The 20,020-nt window shown below is 46.8% G+C and overlaps 1 protein-coding gene across 1 annotated transcript in view; it reads right to left on the bottom strand.

The window, feature by feature from the left end:
• The window catches only part of STAB2 (stabilin 2), a 124,371-nt gene that overhangs the window by 41,257 nt on the left and 63,094 nt on the right, over window positions 1-20,020 (bottom strand). Inside the window, exons 31-44 of the mRNA XM_081085113.1 lie at window positions 17,638-17,715; window positions 17,088-17,186; window positions 16,892-16,999; window positions 15,743-15,874; window positions 13,037-13,165; window positions 11,765-11,821; window positions 10,438-10,533; window positions 9,667-9,862; window positions 8,201-8,296; window positions 7,065-7,110; window positions 6,126-6,202; window positions 4,407-4,532; window positions 2,365-2,438; window positions 363-434 (exon numbers count right to left, since the gene is read on the bottom strand). Of these exons, the coding sequence (XP_080941239.1) occupies window positions 363-434; window positions 2,365-2,438; window positions 4,407-4,532; window positions 6,126-6,202; window positions 7,065-7,110; window positions 8,201-8,296; window positions 9,667-9,862; window positions 10,438-10,533; window positions 11,765-11,821; window positions 13,037-13,165; window positions 15,743-15,874; window positions 16,892-16,999; window positions 17,088-17,186; window positions 17,638-17,715 (1,386 nt within the window). The remainder of the gene's footprint in view (window positions 1-362; window positions 435-2,364; window positions 2,439-4,406; window positions 4,533-6,125; window positions 6,203-7,064; window positions 7,111-8,200; window positions 8,297-9,666; window positions 9,863-10,437; window positions 10,534-11,764; window positions 11,822-13,036; window positions 13,166-15,742; window positions 15,875-16,891; window positions 17,000-17,087; window positions 17,187-17,637; window positions 17,716-20,020) is intronic.

The following is a 20,020-nucleotide window of genomic DNA, read 5'->3' as shown; positions in this document are numbered from 1 at the left end:
AGTATGGGGTGTGCAGGAGGCAGCCAGTCCATGATTCTCTCTCATCATTGATGTTTCTGTGTCTCCCTCTCCCTCTCCCTTCCTCTCTCTGAAATTCTGTGGTTCACCACCTGCCTGAGCCTGAACTCACAGTGACTTCCCAGTGCCTAACTGGTGCCTGGTGTCTAGGGAATGCTCATTGACCAAATGTCCATTGTGCTGAAACCAGAGTTTCCCCAACAAACCACTGGAACATGAGGGAGAAAAGAGCCTCAAGCCCAAAGCAGCTCAGAGGAGATCACCCCAACACCCATCTCCTAGAAGTGGGGTAGGAGGCACCCCCGCCTAACCTTGGAGGGCCTGGGCCCCAGAGCTAGACTCACAGTTAAGCAGGTGTTGATGAGCGTGCAGACCTTCCCATCCCCAGTGTATTTCGGCAAACAGTTGCAGACGGCCTGTACAGGAGGAGAAGGACATGGGCCATTTCTCAGAGGGACTCTGCTGGCTCTCACACTGGGACCCCATAGCGGTAATGGCAATGGGTAATGGTAATGTTAGAAGATTCTATCTTGGTGAGACTTGTTCTATAATGATAACTGTCATCGTCCATTTTAGCACCTTTGACACACTTCTCTCTAGCACTGGGATCGCCTACCCATCTTATCTTTGCTACCAAGAGACATTATTTTTTTTAAAAAAACTTTGTTATATTATTTGGTCCCTTGTTCTGGGCACTCAGCTCTTTTCTCTCTCTGGTGGGTAGAGGCTCAGTTGCAAGGAAGCTAAGCCCTCGCCCACTCCCATTCATACTCAGTTCTTGCTCATCTCCCTCCGGGCTCGGCCATCCGGGCACCAGCACTAGGAGGTGCCAGGGGATGGCTCTGCAGTCAAATCAGTTGCACACGGGGAAATAATCAGTCACTCCTACTGTGTGACCAATGAAGTCAGTTGGGCACTTTAAGATGAGGGAGGGGACACTGTCTACGGGAAGTTGGGGACTGTCTAGTTCACCCCTATATCCCAAGTGCCTTGCTCAGGAGCTCCCGGGCACACGGGTGAGTGAGGCTGAAACCCAGCTCCATTCTATTTACCAACCTGTGTGTCCAGAAGAAGGGGTACCTGTCCCTGGTGGGTCCCCCCCAAGGGATGGCTTTTCTAATTCACATGAAAGCCTCCTACACAGGAGAGGTGGCTCTGGTCTGGTGTTTACTTGTTAGAACTTGAACTCATTGGTCGGCCAGCCAGGACCAAAGGGTCGGTTTTCACTGCTCCTCCTCCTCAACTTCATTACAGGCCCTGACATGGGCTCCAACCTTTACCAAGACGCCTACCAGCCAGCCCTCCTGTTTCAGAGATCAACCCTGCATCTAGGTCAGAGGAGGGGCTTTAGAGGCCCAGAGCATCAAAAAGTTATAGGTTTCCCCATTCCATATATAGAAATAAGAGCTCTATCAAATCCAAAAAGATGTATAAGGTGGACCAATATTGACTGTTCTGGTTTTCCCAGTGACTATACATAGAAACACACACAGAGATGATTCTTTCAAAATAAATAGTATTTTTCTCATTTTGGGGTGCTTTAGGCACTTGCTTGATCCGCCCATGTGTAAACCTGGCACAGAGTTCTTCAAACGGCTCAACAAGGTCAGTAGATCATTCCCCGGGGAACCTGACCTCATCATCCAGTTTCTGATGTATGTAATCCCCTGCTGACCACTGGACTGTTCCTAATGTGACAGAGACTGAGGGAGGCAGAGCTTGGGTTCCTGAGCACTGTGTTAGGGAACAGAAGGCTGACATATGACCTAAAAATGTTAGCTTTTGCTGCGGTGCATACATTCCAGAGCCTCAAGCCAAAGAAAAACTGTGGGACTCTGGGAATCAGAAAGCTGAAAGAAAGGGAGACGTTGTTGGAGCCTTCTAGATCAGCCGTGGGCAAACTACGGCCCGTGGGCTGGATCCGGCCCGTTTGAAATGAATAAAACTAAAAAAAAAAAAAGACCGTACCCTTTTATGTAATGATGTTTACTTTGAATTTATATTAGTTCACACAAACACTCCATCCATGCTTTTGTTCCGGCCCTCCGGTCCAGTTAAAGAACCCATTGTGGCCCTCGAGTCAAAAAGTTTGCCCACCCCTGTTCTAGATGCTTCTGGAACCGCACAGTATATGGAGAAGCTGACTCCCCCCACTCTAGGAAAGCCTCTCTCTAAGTACCCTTTGTCTCCCCTCCCATTTCTCCTCCTTCCCCAAGAATGGCCTCTTTTGAATGCTTTCAGAATTTCCCCTAAAGTATTTGTTTTCTGCTGAGGTCTCTGCTCAGCCCCCTTCTCTCAGTCTTGGGTCTTAAAGACCCCTAGCCCCTCTGGTAGGCGGGAGCTCACCTGGTTGGGTCCCGTCTGCGTGCACTCTGCGTGCCTGTGACAGCCACCGTGGTTCTCCAAACATGGGTTGATCTCTTTAAAACAAAAAGCCGACACCTGGCATGAGAATTGAACCTGATTCTCAAGGAAAGGCATCTTGGGCCCGCCAGGATGGCTAATTGACCGAATCAAAATGTGATTCAGTTTTCTGACAACTCTGAGGCAGCAGTGACCGGACAGGGAGCCTACCAAACACAGGTTCTCAAAGCGACTCTCTGGGGTGGGGCCGTGGGAGCACAGGCATAGTCTGTGGGCGGTGATCTCCCCTCTGCTGAATGAATCTAAGCGTTTTCAGCCAAGGACTTGAAATAATAGGACCCTAGAGTCCAGTCCAACAGGCTATGAACGATTTAGGAATTAAAAAAATCACTGCAATCATCCTATATAATAAATAGGTAATATGCAAATTGACTGTCATGCCTTTGAACAAGATGGCTGCCCCCATGTGGTCAAAGGTGGCTGCCCCCATGTGGTCACAAGATGGCCACCACAAGATGGCTGGCAGGGGAGGGCAGTTGTGGGCAACCAGGCCAGCAGGGGAGGGCAGTTAGGGGCGACCAGGCCTGCAGGGGAAGGCAGTTGGGGGGGACCGGGCCGGCAGGGGAGGGCAGAGGGGGTGACCAGGCATGCAGGGGAGGGCAGTTGGGGGCAACTGGGCCTGCAGGGGAAGGCAGTTGGGGGTGACCAGGCCAGCAGGGGAGGGCAGTTGGGGGTGACCAGGCCTGCAGGGGAGAGCAGTTAGGGGTGATCAGGCCTGCAGGGGAGGGCAGTTGTGGGGGCCAGGACTGCAGGGGAGGGCAGTTGGGGGTGACCAGGCATGCAGGGGAGGGCAGTTGGCGGTGACCAGGCATGCAGGGAAGGGAAGTTGGGGGCAATTGGGCTGGCAGGGGAGCAGTTAGGTGTCGATCAGGCTGGCAGGGGAGTGGTTAGGGGGTGATCGAGCTCTCAGGCAGAAGCGTTTAGGGGCAATCAGGAAGGCAGGCAGGTGAGCGGTTGGGAGCCAGCAGTCCCGGATTGTGAGAGGGATGTTTGACTCCCTGTGGGATTGGGCCTAAACCGGCAGTTGGACATCTCCTGAGGGGTCTCAGATGGGAGAGGGTGCAGGCTGGGCTGAGGGACACCCCTCCCCCAGTGCATGAATTTCATGCACAGGGCCTCTAGTCATAATATAATTGGTTCAGGAGAGAGTCTTCAGTAGATGCTAATTTTAGGTTATATTTCCATGAGGAGCAGGGGATTTCCTTGGTGTTAAAGCATCTCCCCACTGATAGCTTATTAGTAGCAAAGGGGAAAAGGTAGCTGCACCAGTGGAGACGTCAGGCAGCACCTTGACCAGTGGTCAAAATTAACACCACAAACAAGAGGCAGTTGGAAATCACAAGCTTCCAGTGTGATACTCTGAGAAGGATGCAATGTCGCTAGTGTGATAGTGAGCCTGGATTGCAGAATCTGAATGTAATTATGAAAAATCATCAGACAAACCCCAAAGGAAGGACATGCTAGGGAAAAAAAAGGTTGAGTGGTGAACGATATTCCAAAATGTCAATGTCATCAAAGACAAATCAAGGCTGAGGAACCATTCCAGGTCAAAGGAGACTAGAAACATGATAACTACATGCAGTTCCCAACTATAGTCTGGATCCTGCAGTAAGAGGAAAAAGTGTCAGAAAAGGACATTATTGGGTTAATTAATAAACTTAGAATACAAATGGTAATTAGACAAAAGTATATATATATATATATATATATATATATATATATATGCTGATAATTGCTGTAGTTATATAAGAGTCGATCCTTATTCCCAAATACACTCAAGTATTTAAGGATAAAGGCAATAGAATATATATATCGCTTATTCTCAATGGTCACATTTCCTCATCTTCAGACCTTCCTGCCCAGAGAAACTGAAAGATGGTCCAACATCGTCCACACATCAGGATCCTATCACAGGGCTCTGACTCTTAAACCACTGCGCCTGGATGGATGAGGGATGTACGCACCTAGGCACACAATGCCATCGCCCACGTAGCCTGCCTTGCACACGCACACTCGTCTTCCTGGGGTGGTTCTTTTACAGACAGCCTTGGCAGAGCAACCTCCATTGCTGATCTCACAGGCATTGATTGCTGTGGAAGCGAGAGATGACACAGAGCAGAGGATGTTGGGGAGAGGGGAAAAATCCATTGATGCACTTTTACTTGTCATTGAGAAATGGAAATACTTCAGAACGGCAGACATTGGATCAAATATGGATAATTCAAAAGAATGCAAAGCATCAAATATCTTCACTGGTGAAGTCTACCAAACATTAAAAGAAGAATAAATACCAAAGTTTCACAAACTCTTCCAAAAAATAGAAGAGAAGGGAAGACTTCCCAATTCATTTTTTATGAGGCCAGATAAAGCCATCACAAGAAAACGAAAAACCAATATTCTTTATAAGTATAAACACAAAAAATCCTCAAGAACATACCCACAAGTCAAATCCAGCAATGCTTAAAAAGGATTATACAACAGTCCCCTTTATTCATGGGGATATGTTCGAAGACTCCCAGTGGATGGCTGAAACTGTGGGTAATATCAAACCCTAGGAGTATTCTTTTTTCCTATACATACATACCTATGATACAGTTTAATTTAGTAAGAGATTAACAACAATAACTAATAAAATAGAGCAATTATAACAATGTACTGTAATAAAAGTTATGTGAATGTGATCTCTCTCTCCCCCCAGATACCTGGAATTTCCCATTTACTATTTGCAGACTGTGGCTGACCACAAGGAACTGAAACTGGGAAGTAAAACTGTGAATAAAGGGGGGAGGGCTACTCTACACCATAAGCAAGTGGGACTTACATAGGAAACACGATGTGGCTTACCGTCCAAAAATCCATTAATGCAATGCAGCATTTCAGAAGAATTAAAGACAAAAACTACATGAGCATCTCAATAGGAGGAGCAAAAAGGATTTGACAAAATTCAACACCTTTCATGATAGAAATACTCAACAGACTAGGAATAGAGGGGACTTTCTAGAGTAGAGCTGCATCATTCTGTCATTGTACACAGACAGGTCATTTCATCCCCAAACCAACTCCGCAAGAGAGACAGTTTTGTTTCCTTTACAATGAGCTAAGGGGGCTCAGAGCAGGGAAGACACCCACCCAAGGCCACACAGGAGTAGGAGGAAGAACCAGGTGGGGCCCAGACCCTTTCTGCCCCACTCCTGAGTCCCGCCACCCGCCACACCCTAGGCCCGTGGTCGGCAAATTGCGGCTCGTGAGCCACATGAGGCTCTTTGGCCCCTTGAGTGTGGCTCTTCCTAAGCCTTAGGAGTACCCTAATTAAGTTAATAACAATGTACCTACCTATATAGTTTAAGTTTAAAAAATTTGGCTCTCAAAAGAAATTTCAATCGTTGTACAATTGATATTTGGCTCTGTTGACTGATGAGTTTGCTGACCACTGCCCTAGGTCAATCAGATCAGTGGCTCTGAAAGCTCTCCAACTGCCATCTAGCTGTGAACCACAGTTTGGAGGAAACTGGTGGCAATCCCTCAACAGTGGTTTCGGGCTCCCAGGAAGTCAGCTGCCTGTTCCACCCTGTTCACTAGCAATGGCTGGTGGCAGCTGCCCATTCAGCCTGCAGGAGCAGAGAGCTCTCCAAGGCTCTTGCTGGTCTTATCTCCCCGGAGCAAATTCTTCCTTCTTCACTTGCCTGTGCAGACTGTCCCATTTCCCTGGAATCCTGCCGCGCATTTGCATGAGGCTGTGCCATCTGGATTGGGAAGGCAGCTGCCAGGAGAAAGGGCAAAGGCTGTTTGTAGAAAAACACATAACACCCACCCCCTATGTGGCCAGCAAGCTCCCTCCCCCCTACCCCCCCCCCCCCCCCCCAGGAGGCCCTCAGAGGTCCTGCCTAAGGGCTCAGGGACAAAGTCCCTTCCTAGGCTTGGCCACAGGCAACTAAAATTGCTATCATTATTAGGCAAACCAGAATGTGTATGTGGGCATGGGCCCTGGGATGGGGGATGGGCTGCCCATCCTCAGAGAGTTTCCTGTGTGTGAGGGGCTGTGCTTCACACATGACTTCATGTCACTTACACAATATCCAGTAGCCCCGACGAGTAGGTGCTATTATTCCATTTACAGATGAAGACGCTGAGGCTTAGAGGCATCAAACCATTGAGTCGAGGTCAGTGACAGCGGCTGATTTGAATTCATGCCTAACTCCAGCTACGAGGCTCAGGCTCGTCATTCATTAACCCATTAAGCCCCGCTGGGAGTTAGGAGCATGAAGTCTAAGCGGGAAGAAGCAGATCTTGGCTGTGGGTTGGGAATAAGCTTTGATGAAAGCGAGAGGCCCACTGGGCTACCCCCGGCCGCTGTGAAGGTGTCCCTGCGGCTTGAACTGGGGGCAACGACGGGCATTTTGCCAATGTGCCAGGTAACTCAGCTGGCAGCTTGTTTCAAAGGCTGCCTCTGGCAAGTGAATGGCGACCTCTTCAGAAATACTTCTAGTTTCATACTAAATGTGTCCTAAATTCTCAGAAACGGTCTCAGGAAAATCCTCCCCTGAGGATAGGGCCTGGGATGTACATTCTTAAGAAAGAATCTCCTTGGCATCATCCCCAGGGGAGGCCCAGAGGGTACCTACTTGGCGCTGGTGTGGCAGGTCCCGTTGCAGTCGTCTTTTGTGATCTCTGAAAAACACACACACACAAACAAAAAACCAAACTCAGACAATTGCTTTGCCAGCCCTCTTTTATTAAACCTCCCTCAAGACCTTTCAGTTAGTGCTTGGCGCTAGGAAAAGATTTACTCTCCTGTTGTAAATGATACACATCATGTTTCCTATGTAAAAACTGCGGGACCATGCAGACTGAGTGCTTGTGCCTCCCCCAGTCTCATGCTGAGACTAATCCCCAGGGTGATGGTACGTGGAGGTGGGGTCCCTGGGAGATGATTAGGTCATGAGGATTAGTCCCTCATGAAAGAGACCCCAGAGAGCTCCCTTGCCTCTCTTGCCACAACATGAGAAATGGCAGTCTGCAACCCAGGAGAGGGCCTTCATCAGGACCCGACCGTGAACTTGAACTTCCAGCATCCAGAGCTGGGTGATATCAATGTCTGTTTATAAGCTGCCCCATCTCTGAGACTTCGCTGTAGCAGCCTGAACAGACTAAGACATCTATGTTTCAGATAGTTCTCTCTGGCAGCAACGTGGAGTGTGGAGTGGAGGGAAATATTACAGGAGGCAACAAGTCTGGTGAGAGGAGGAGCAGGAGGGAGGGAGAAGACAAATGTAAAAAGATGTACTGGTATGTAGGAGATGCTCATTGCAGCATTGTTTATGATAGCAGAAAATTGGTTTTGAAAAAGCTTGGTACAATCGTATAATAGTATATTATAAAAGTTAAGAAAATAATGGTATTTACTACATTTATTCACATGGGAAGATATCTATTATACATTGGGAAGTGAAAATGTAGACTACAAAACAGTGTGTAGAGTACGGCGCTGTACACACAATTTCTGTGCCTAAAAGAATGTTGGAAAGATAATACAAAATGTCAATGATAGCTTTTTCCTGCCTTGGGAGTATGAGTAAGTTTTATTTTCTTCTTTCTGTTTTTCTTTATTTTATAAACATTTTGCTACAAGGAGGAATTACTTTTATTGCTCAAGGAAGAAATAAAGATGTCCCTTCCGTTTTGGAAAGAAAAAACAACACGTAGCTGCTGAGAAGGGAGGCTGAGAAGGGATCGTAAGTAGGGAGGGGCCGGCACTTACCAAAGTCACATTTCACTCCTCGCCAGCCAACGTCGCATTCGCAGGAGCCGTCGCCCGCGGGCCCTTGGCTGCATCTCCCATGCACACAAGCACACACTAGGTGAGAAACGCCCGCACATCGTCAGACCTCCGAGCTGTGCTCAGTAACTCACTGGCCACTTACTGCAAAGGCTCACGACAGTGCACTGCGCCTGCACCCGGTTTTAGAGAACCGCCGTCTTTAACGGAGGCTGCACGCACAGGGAGGGCAGGTAGAACTGAGCGGGCGAACAGGTGCATCAGGTCAGGCCGCAGCACGAACCACAATTTGGGGACTGCAGAGCATGTGGGGCAGCCACCCAAGCAGGGGGAGTGTCCTCAGCTGAGGTTATCTGAGGATCCAAGGTTATGGGGGGGGGGGCCCTGGGGGTCCCTGAGAGTGGGCTTTAAAAGAAGCTCATTTGATATGGAGTTTATATAAACCTGGTGAGGCACTGCCCTCTTCAACACCATGGAAAGGCCGATCCCTTTGTCACACGGCAGCATCATGAGTCTCCTTGAGAACTGGATGAAGGCTAGGGATGCCCCCCCAGGGAAAAGCACTCCGCCCATGAGGGTCAGTCACTGTGGGTCCCAGGTGGGAACTCCGGCACAAACCCACGCGGACAGTCTTCCACATACCACAGGAAAAAGCAGCACGGTGACGCCAACTCTATATTATATCCCCAGTCATAATGAGGCAGCCACATACTGGCTTTGCCTTGCTTGGACCAGCTGATGATAAAACAGTGTTAGTCAGGCCAAATTTGTGTTTTCTAGAACAAGGGGAAAGAAGTGCTTTGTGTTCTCATCATGATTAGGAAACCTCTCCTCCCAAGTCAGTCCAGTGTGTGTCGCTGGGCACAGGAATGTCAGGGTGAGAGAATGCAGATGACTTGTTCAAAGGGGCACATGTGTGTGTGTGTGAAAACAAATGAAAGCAAGTGGCTTCCTGAGGGTGAATCAACAGCGTGATCTTCATATAAAGACAACATCATCCAAGAGCAGAGCCTTGGAGTCAAGCAAAGTGTGCATTCAAGTCTCAGTTCTGCCTCTTTCAGGTGTCACCTTGAAGGAAGTCATTCAACCTCTTTGCCTTAATAGCCTCATCTGTGAAATGGGCATGGCCAGACCTAAGTATATAAGGTTCCTGTGTGGATTAAATGAGAATGTGCACCAATCTTCCTTTCAAACTATCAAGCACTGTCCAGAACTGAGTGTGTGACTATGAAGCCTGTGAGGATGGGGAGTGCCGATGAGCAGATGGGGGTGGGGTGGGTTGGTAGGTCTAGGTTAGTGACTGAAAATGTTGGGGAACACTGGCCTATGCAGACTACACAACACAAAGGACCTTATAACCACAGGATCTGAGAGGGAGGGTCCAGCTGCCTGGGAGACAGCCGAGGCCCCGCCCGCTGGCATCTGGACCTGGGGAGAGGGGTGCGCACCTTGGTCGCAGTGGGTGCTGTACTTGCCGTCCGTGCAGGTCTCGCAGGCTGTGCCGTTGAAGCCCTCTCCACACTCGCACACGCCCGTGCCGTTCATCCCGTCCAGGCAGATGCCGTTTCCAAAGCAGACGTTCTGGGCTTTACCGGGGCAGGGCTGGCACTGGGGGCCGAAGAAGCCCGCACAGCATTCTCTGGTCTGAAATGAGAGGCCGAGGCTGGGTCTCCACGTCCATCTCCTGGTTTTGTCCAGCGACAGTGCAGAATCCCGTGGTCGGGCTGGCTGAGTGTCCTGAGCTTGGACCCCACCACGAGGGGTTGCAGGAGCCCCTGAGAACTAGGGAGCTTAAGACATTTCCAGGGGTGCCAGGAACAGACAGAGACCTCTGCCAAGAAGGGAGGAAAGAGGGAAAGGAAACAGGCATAAGAGAAGAGGAAGGAGCAAAGTGAGAGAGAAGGAGGGCAGCAGGGACTAAGTAAAGAATAATGTTGCCTGGCCGGTGTGGCTCAGTGGTTGAATGTCAACCTATGAACCAGGAAGTCATGGGTTGGGTTCGATTCCCGGTCAGGGCAGTTGACCCTCCAGTGTGGGGAGTGCAGGATTCAGCCGATCAAAGATTCTCTCTCATCATTGATGGTTATCTCTCTCTCTCCCTCCCACTTCCTCTCTGAAATCAATAAAAATGTATTTAAAAAATAAAGAAAAATATAACATGATTAAATTTCCCAATGCTACCACTATAATTAGAAGAACGGTTAAACCGTGATACTCACAATGACCGTTTTCACACATTTTGGCTGGCACCCAATGAACACAGATCGCTTGCCCATGAAATAAATGGTATAGAGACATTTCCTCGTCTCGCTGCCCTATGAAATAGCAATGATTATATCAGCATGTTAGTTAGGAAAATGGTTTCCAGCCTTTGAAAGAAGAAGGTGGGTGACACGTGGCTGTCTCTGTGACTGAAATGCTCTGGGAAGGGACAGGATGGGTGCTCAGAGCTGCTTCACAAGAAAGAAGGCACTCAAACAACGTTGGCTGCCACAACACCAGGTGGCAAAACCCAAAGAGTTACACTGCTGGGTGGTACTCTGTGAAAAGAACTAACGCAAGCTAGCAAGAATCACAGAGTAAGCCAGACAAAAATGTCCTACCAGCACTACACATCGGTTGATCTGAGCCTTGATTTCTATCTACTTATTGATTTCTATGCTTCCTTGGTCTGAGAATGGATTCAGGCTTCTTACTAAGAGCTATCATACACAAAGATTACATTAAGACTCAAGTGAGAGAATCAGCATTGTGTCCGTTATAAATGATTATTATCGTACCCTGGAAGGTGCATGGGTGTCCATTCTTTCTAGTGGTTGGAGCATGATCAAAATTCGCTTTTACGCCCTAACCGGTTTGGCTCAGTGGATAGAGCGTCGGCCTGCGGACTGAAGGGTCCCAGGGTCGATTCTGGTCAAGGGCATGTACCTTGGTTGCGGGCACATCCCCAGGAGGGGGTGTGCAAGAGGCAGCTGATCAATGTTTCTCTCTCATCGATGTCTCTAATTTTCTATCCCTCTCCCTTCCTCTCTGTAAAAATAAATAAATAAATAAATAAATAAATAAATAAATAAATAAATAAAAATTCGCTTTTACAATAAAGAGCTATGAGAAACACAGGTTGGTAGTTGATTCAAAGACAGGCCTACTTCCCCCAAGTTCGCCATCTGTTTCTTGGAGAAAATTAGTTGTATCTCCAACTGTAAAGGGAACTCTGGCAGGGGGAGCTCATCTGGGCTGGATTTGGTTTTGGATATGGAAGCTGCCTTCATGGATAAGCTGTCTTGCTCCTGGCCTCCTCTGGCTCCCGGAATATATACTGGTAGAAAGTGAGAAATCTCTCTCTCTCTGCGTTGTGCGTTGGTTGAGATGAACCACTGTCTCTATTTATTTATTAATTAAAATTTGGACTCAAGGCTTTAGAAAGATGCGTACAGCAATGAAGGAATGAAGGAAGTGAACAATGGAGGATGCTTGGGAGTCATGTTCTAATTTGGATCTTGCTGGGATCAGAAATGACTTTATCAGAGCAGAAAAAGTACTCACTAGCGGTTTACTTCCAAGTGGGCAGATGGGTTGCTGGGGACACTTCCCACACTTTCCCTTGACAGACACAGAGGCAAAGAGAACAGTTCATGGTTATTGCTTTTAGTGCAAAACGAGGCTGCAAATATTTCCCAGACCTAAGAGCTGAGGGTTTTAGGATATAGAATTGAAAATCTATAAAGATATGATATGAGGGAAACTCCTCTGGTCAACCTCTTTAATATTCTCAGAGACAAGCACTTGAACTACTTCAGGTCTTGGCTATTTGATCATCGCTTTTCCCCACCATATTCTTCTGATGCTAATAACCCTTTAAGGTGTGGAGATCTTATCTCATTTGAATCCGAATTTCTTTAACAACAACCCTCACTTATTGGTAACCCATGGTTTAGTGAATTGGGCCAGATTCGGTGCCCAGCCTTGGGAGTCCAGGTGAGGGGCCAGGGTGGAGACAATAAACACACGATTATGAAACAACGGGCACAACTTAAGAATGACAGACTCTTAAGTGTGACATGTTCCTAAAACAAGAGGAGGTCAATGTGTCCAGCTCTCGCTCAGCCCCCACCGGAGAGTACAGTGTGCAGTCCGGGCTCTGGGGCCACACTGCCTGGATTTGGACACCTTCTCTGCCACCTGTTATTTCTGTGAACCTGGTGCATGACTTAGCTTCTCTGTGGCTCATTTTCCCCATCAGTAAAATGGGGATAGTAATAGCACCTACTCTGTAGGGTGCTGTGCGAATTCTGTGGGTTAATACATGTAAAATGTTTAGAGCAGGGCCTGGCACATAAGTGCCCAATAAATGTCAGCAGCTGTTACTATTATTGAAAGATGCTACACCATCCAATGGACTGGAGTGAGAAGTCTCCAATACGGAAATAATCCACTTTATATTTTCTCTCCTTGTAGACCAGGCGTGGCCAGTACCTGCCAAGTACCACAGTCTCTTCCCCGTGCCTATGGCAGCCATGACACATTTTCCTTTGAGGAAGACCATGGCTTCAAAATCCTGCTCAACACAACCCTCCAGGTAACCTCTCCCAGGCATCCAAGGTACAACTCACTGCACTAGATTGTGAGCCCATCGAGGGCAGAGGTCATGTCTTACTAATCTTTGTAGAACCGCAGCTGAGTACGTTCCTATGTACATCAGAGAGGCTCACCCAGTGTGTTTTGAACTGAATTGAGATATCCTAATAGATGAATCTTATGCTTAAAAAACCCCCACAACACTCTTTAGCTGCATCGTTAGCCTTGCATATAACTTACTCGTAAAATAGTGGTGTCGTTATTATCACATCGATTCTTCTGAATTTCCAGAACTTTCCCCAAGCCATGGATCACTCCCTTGTCAGTGGCTACATTGGTGTAGTTTATCGGAGCATCATTTACGTAGAGCTGTGAACAAGAGGGTCAAATGTAAATTTCTTATTGTAGTGACTTTAAGGGAAGTAAGGGAGATGGGGATTGGAGGATATCAATATGACATCAGCCTAAAAGGTATTCCAATATTCATCCCAAAGGCAGCACGCTGGAGTGGGAAGAGCTGTGGCCTAGGAGTCTGAAACAGTCCTGCATCTGGTCACCGAGCCGTGTGACCTTGGGCCAGTTGCGTTTCCTCTCTGAATCTCAATGTTCTCTTTTGTAAAAAGTATCATTTCCCAGTGTGTGGAGACTGCTCAGAGGTTAGCATTACCCAGTGTTTCCCTTGGGGTTTCTTTGGAGTTTATGGAATGTTTGCATCCATCTTTGCCTAGTGTGTTCATAAGCATCCAAACATGGGTACTAAGTCAGTACCTATATGTTGCCAACTCAAATTCAACTTGAGCTTGAAGTTTGTTTTCTTCTGAGTTTTTTAAAGGAGAGGATCCCTTAATGATTGATTAACAAAAATAAGTGAATCTATTAATTCATTCATTAAAATAAGTAATATAATTGGAAACAAATGGTTCTTTGAAAAATTGGGGTGGTGTGTGCATGTGTCTGTGTGTGTGTAGATGTGGTAGATCTGAGGTTGGGAAAAGGGGGAATTCTTTATTGTATTAAGCAAATGTCAAGTTCATATCCAATAAGAGCTTACAAATGCTTAATAACATCGCGCAAACTCCTCGTAGCAGCAATATTAAAATGACTACTAAGTGCTTACATTTGAACTTCCACTGACTCATAATTTTCATTGTGAGATATCCAGGGAATTTTGTGTTAAATTCAAATTTTGATTTGGACACAACTTTACTCATGTAGAGAACATTTTTCTGCATCTACATTGTCCTAAGAGAAAGTGAGTTATCAATAAAAGTAAAATCTTGATTATAAGATAGAACCAGTTGTTTATCGTGAGATAAAACCTCTGTTTTAAGATCTGAATAAATGGGAAATAAACATGACATAATTGAAATTGATTCAATTAATGGTGCTAGAAGTCATTCTACACGATGAAGTAAAAGATGAAATAAAAAAGTACGTTCTTTAATTATAAAAATTGTTTTTCCTGAACAAAATAAGGAAATGTATTTAAAAGGATCTCCTCAAAGTTATTACACAATAGGCGAGATGTTTGTGGGAGTCAGAGAAAAATATTTGAAGATCGATTATTCCCTAAGTAATAATGAGTCAGAAAAATTCTCTCTACCCAAGCAGATTAAAAAATATGTACACAAAATTCATTTGTGATTCAATGATGATACCTCTGAGAAGATTGTTTGTAAGACTGCCCTTTTTAAAGAGAAGCAAATAATACTATTGATTGACTCCTTTTACCTCTGACCCCTCCAGGTCTTCACCACACTGTTGTCTATTCCCATGGGCTATGCAGATTATTCACTTTTCAATGTCAAATTAACAATATCATAGCATCAGGAGTTCTGCCATTTTGATATTTTAAAATAGCTCGGCATCTTGGAGTTTTAGAAATGTGTTGTAATCACAATTTGACACCATCAGTAAGGTTTCCCATTGCTTTTTCCAGTTTACACAGGCCCTGGAATACCTCTGTGGAGCTTGGCCAATGATTAACCTTCATTTTAATTTAGTGCTTAATAAAATAAATTGTCGTAACAATTTTGTTTTTATTATTTTTTTCTCATGAGAATCTGTACTTGAGTAACATTGTGAGTTTCTTGTTGACTTTTCTTACTTTGGTACTTGATTGATCTTACTTGATGTTTGAAATATGTGAATGAGATTTTTATACTTGAAATATATTAGTTAGTCTCACTAATTCTTTTTTAAAATGAATTCTAAACACTTAAATATTTAGGAGTTGTGTGAGATAAATACTGAAATACCGGTGTGGAGGTCAATTAGTCCTAGGACCACAGTCTCTATAGTCAAACAATGATAATGTTAACTCATCTGGCTCCTGGATCCTGCTTATGTCATTAGGCTCCTTATGGCCAGGAGCCAGTGCCACCTGCTGGGAGTAAGGTTTTTCTGGCAGGTTCCCTTCTACCTGGGAGATTGCCTGGGGAGTGTCTGCTGGGTTTGATAGGAGTCAGTACTGCAGGGCACCTGTGACTGCTGGGATTCCAGGACCACGATTAGTCAGCCACACTGGTTATCTGAAGGCTGGGGGCAGGCACAGTGAGTGGGAGCCTGACAGTCTGGCATAGTCATTCCTTTATGGGGAAACACAGACCACTGTCTTTTGTTGATAAGGTTTAGGAAGCTCTGTGAGTGCCCTAGCCAGTTTGGCTGAGTGGACAGAGTGTTGGCCTGTGGACTGGCCCAGGTTCAATTCCGGTCTAGGGCACCTGCCTGGCTTGCAGGCTTGATCCCCAGTGGGAGGTGTAGAGGAGGAAGCTAATCATTTTTTCTCTCTCATCATTGATGTTTCTCTCTCTCTCTTTCCCTCTCCAGTCCTCTCTGAAATCAATTTTTTTAAAAAAGGAAGCCCTGGTGAGTCCAGTATGGAAGGGATGACAGGTGACAGGAGCTAAGACACCCACTCCAGGGTCTGGAGGGAAAGGCCCTCACCTGGTCATTGCGGAGAAAGAAGCCGAGGAGGTAGGAGAAGCCCAGCATGGACTCCCGGTGCATGCCGTTGTGCAGGTCATTCTTCAGCAGTTTCTCCTCCAAGACCACGTGGTACCTGAGAATGTCTTCCTCCTGGTCAACAACAGAATTGCAATAGGCCAGCCAGTCCCCAGTCACTTACCACATCATCTACGCAGATGTGTTGGGCACGGTGGGCATTGCAGGGGCAACAGCTTGTTGAACCGGAGGTTTTGACCCAGGCAACAGGGCACAATAGACATTAAATATTAAATCTGAGACAGATCGCCTTGGAGAAAGTGCAAGTTTTCCACCTGCGATGCTCAACAACTCATCAGGTGATTCTAAAACCCAGAATGAGGGTATGGAAGGTTGGGAGAGGATTTTAAAGATGATTTTATTTTTTTTTTAAAGAACTGCTGGGAAGAGAGGGTCTCCACCCCCCAACCTACTTTTCACGTCAGGGGTCATGAGAGGAAGTCTGATGGGATGTTTTAAAGAGCTTTATCTGCCCAGCTGTCATGGCTCAGTGGTTGAGTATTGACCTCTTAATCAGGAGGTCATGGTTCGATTCCCAGTCAGGGCACATGCCCTGGTTGCAGGCTCGATCCCCAGTGTGGGGTATGCAGGAGGCAGCTGATCAATGATTCTCTCTCATCATTGATGTTTCTATCTCTCTCTCCCTCTCCCTTTCTCTCTGAAATCAATACAAATATATTTTAAAAAATTAAAGAGCTTGATCTGTGTCCCCTGCAGAGAGAGTGGCCTGTCACTGGGGTCTCACTTAGGCCTGAGCAATTGCCTGTCAGGGACTGCTGGCAGCTGGCTGATCCCGTGGAGTGAGGAAGTGTCCCTGCACCGGGCCCCCTATATTCCCGGTACTGGCTTGGGACACGTGAACACCTGTGTCCTGTGGACACAAATCCAGGTCCTGGGGCCCAAATGTGTGCTTCCAGGGGTGGAAACTAAATACAGCAAGTGGGCAGCTCTGCATGCATATGGGGGAGGAGTGTATCAGCGTCTCCTCAGGACTTTCTATTAAGTATCTGGCTATGGAAAGGGAGTTTATCAAATGTCGAGCGTCTGAATTTCCAGAAACTGATTTCCCTGCTTCTCATTCCCAATACCTACTAGAGTAGTGACCTTCTTTTGCCGGATGTAATTCTCAATGGCATCGTTGTTTGGAGCAAACACTGTGTAAGCATCGGCAGCCTCGATTGCGTTCACCAGGTTATGTTGCTGTGATGGAAAGAGACAAGCGTGCGTGAGGGATCTCTGTTCCCTGGTCACCTGAGCAAGGGAGTCACGTGGAGAATGTGGTACTTGCAATGAGGTAGCCCCGGAAGATGGAGTAGTCAGGCATCTGGTCCAGCCGGGTGAGCAGGTTTGGTAAGGAGCCAGTTAGACCTCTTTGGGGAATCAGAACCTGAGAAAGGAAGCCCCAGAATTCTGTTAGCAGGTGCTGGCATGATTTGCTATGCTGTGACACATGCGTTCATGCCACATACATTTGCCATTGTCAGGGCTACTGCCAGTCCTGAGAGTGCCTCTGCAGATTAAAAAAAAGGCCAAGGTTCTGTGTGCCTTGTGAGATGTTCCCACAAGTAAGAAATATGCTCTATGTGGCCACACTTTGTATAGGGCCCACTGTAGAACAGGGGCTGAGTAGATAGTAAGTGAGTCTGATTGAATGAGTAGAGCCTCTAAGTAGTTTTAAAAGAAAAGTAATGAAGCACAATACAGGTTATTTTTATGTTAAGGCTAAGTATTTACCCTCCCCCCCTTCCCCCCCCCCCCCCTCAAAATAAAAGAGAGATACTGTCCAGGACGGTAAATGAGAGAAGAGAAGCTGCCTGGGCGGGAGGAGGGACTTGTACCTTGTTGATGATGTGTATCACTCCGTTTGTGGCTGCATTGTCACCATCAACAATGGACGCCCCTTCAATTGTGATGTTCTGCAAATGCAAACCACAGTGGGAAGGTGAGTCTCCTTTGCGTACACCTAGGGATCAACGTTATTTCTGCTGTTTTCCACTTTCTGAGAATCAGTGACCTTCAACCTTTTGGATCATGACCCACAGTTAGAAATACCTTTAAATTGTGCTCCATTAGACGTCACACACACACACACACACACACACACACACACACACACACACACACAATCAGAATGAAATAGTATTTTCCTCTACTATGTGGGAGGCAGCTGGTCATTGATTTTTACTCTGCTCCATTCTATTTCATTAAAAAAGTGTTGGCTGCCCAGCCGGTGTGGCTCAGGGTTGACCATCAACCTATGAAATAGGAGGTCAGGGTACGATTCCCAGTCAGGGCACATGCCTGGGTTGTGGGCTCCATCCCCAGTGTAGGGCATTCAGGAGGCAGCTCATCCATGATTCTCTCTCATTATTGATGTTTCTATCTCTTTCTCCTTCTCAGAAATCAAGAAAAAAGTATTTTTTAAAAGTGCTGGCTGAGATCACTAAAGTGACCTTGCTGTTTGAAAAACACTGTAGACCAGTGATGGCGAACCTATGACATGCGTGCCAGAGGTGACACGAGAACTCATTTTTTTGGTTGATTTTTCTTTGTTAAATGGCATTTAAATATCTAAAATAAATATCAAAAATATAAATCTTTGTTTTACTATGGTTGCAAATATCAAAAAATTTCTATATGTAACATGGCACCAGAGTTAAGTTAGGGTTTTTCAAAATGCTGACACGCCGAGCTCAAAAGGTTTGCCATCACTGCTGTAGACAATGTTGTGGGTTGAATTGTCTTCCCTTCCTCCCCCAAAATTCATAAGTTGGAGTCGTAACCCCCAGTACGTCAGAATATGACCTTATTTGGAGCTAAGATCTTTACAGAGATAATTGGGTTAAAAAAAAACAAGGTCATTAGAATGGGCCCTAATCTAACATAGCTGGTTTCCTTATAAAAAGAGGGGATTTGAATGTAGCGATGCGGGGGGAATGCCATGTGAACACGAGGACAGTCATCTACCTGACAGCCTGGAGCAGCTCCTTCCCCAGCTCTCAGAAGGAGTCAGTTCTCCCCTCCCCTTGATCTTGGACTTCTAGTCTCCAGAAATGTGAGACAAAACATTTCCATTGCTTGAGCCACCCAGTCTGTTGTAGCAGCTCTAGCAAACTCATACAGACAGCAACTGACTTTCCTGGTCAGCATCCAGCTGTTTTTCAAGAAGAATAATTACAAGGGGGATGGGGTTAAGTAAAAACTAATCTAGCCACCCATGTGGCATGACAACGGGGCCTCCCCTCTCTGGTTTCTCTGTGTCCTCTCCTCATCTCCACCATCACCCTTCATGTGAAATTCCTCCTGGGCACTTTGGGTACAGAGGGGACTGGTGTCACTCTGAGCAGCTCCAATGTCACATTGGCAGAGGCCCCGAAGAAAACATTCCTGGCCACCTCACATATCTCTTTTGGTTAAATCAGACATAGGAATAAACTCATTAAAAATGTGTCTTTGATGGTTGGATCCTCTCAATCAGAGCTCTTGGTTGACTTATCTTTGAATCTATAGAGCCCAGGATAAGCATGACCAGCCTGGGTGTCCCTTAATGCTTGCCAAGAGAATCAGTGATTTAAAACACTGATAGAAAAGAACCCCCAAATTTGATATATGCATGTAATACATTAGAATTAGAATTATACTAGAGGCCCGGGGCATGAAATTCATGCATGGATGGGATCCTTAGGCCTGGCCGGCAATCACGGCCTATTGGGGCCAGGTTGGCCAGGGCCTGCGGGCCTGACAGCTGCCGGACAGGGTCAGGGACCTTGGGAGGTTTGCTGGCCAGGGGGAGAAACTAGGTGAGGTTGGCTGGCCATGGGAGGTTGGCTGTGGGAGTGCACTGACCACCAGGGGGCAGCTCCTGCATTGAGCATCTTCCCCCTGGTGGTCAGTGTGCATTATAGCAACTGGTCAACTGGTTGTTCCGGTCGTTTGGTCATAACGGTCGCTTAGGCTTTTATATATATACACTAGAGGCCCGGTGCACAAAAATTTGTGCACTCGGCGGGGAGGGGGGTCCCTTAGCCTGGCCTGTGCCCTCTTGCAGTCTGGGGCACCTCAGGGGATGACTACCTGCTGGCTTAGGCCCACTCCTTGGGGGATTGGGCCTAAGATGGCAATAAGACATCCCTCTGGCAGCCCGGTAGCCCTTGGGGGATGTCCACTTGCCAGCGGGGAGCAGGCCTAAACTGCAGTCGGACATCCTTAGTGCTGCTGAGG

The sequence above is a fragment of the Myotis nattereri genome (genome assembly GCF_964212035.1).
Source record: "Myotis nattereri genome assembly, chromosome: 2".
Taxonomy (NCBI): domain Eukaryota; kingdom Metazoa; phylum Chordata; class Mammalia; order Chiroptera; family Vespertilionidae; genus Myotis; species Myotis nattereri.
Note: the sequence above shows the minus strand (reverse complement) of the source record. Positions and strands in the feature narration are given on the sequence as shown.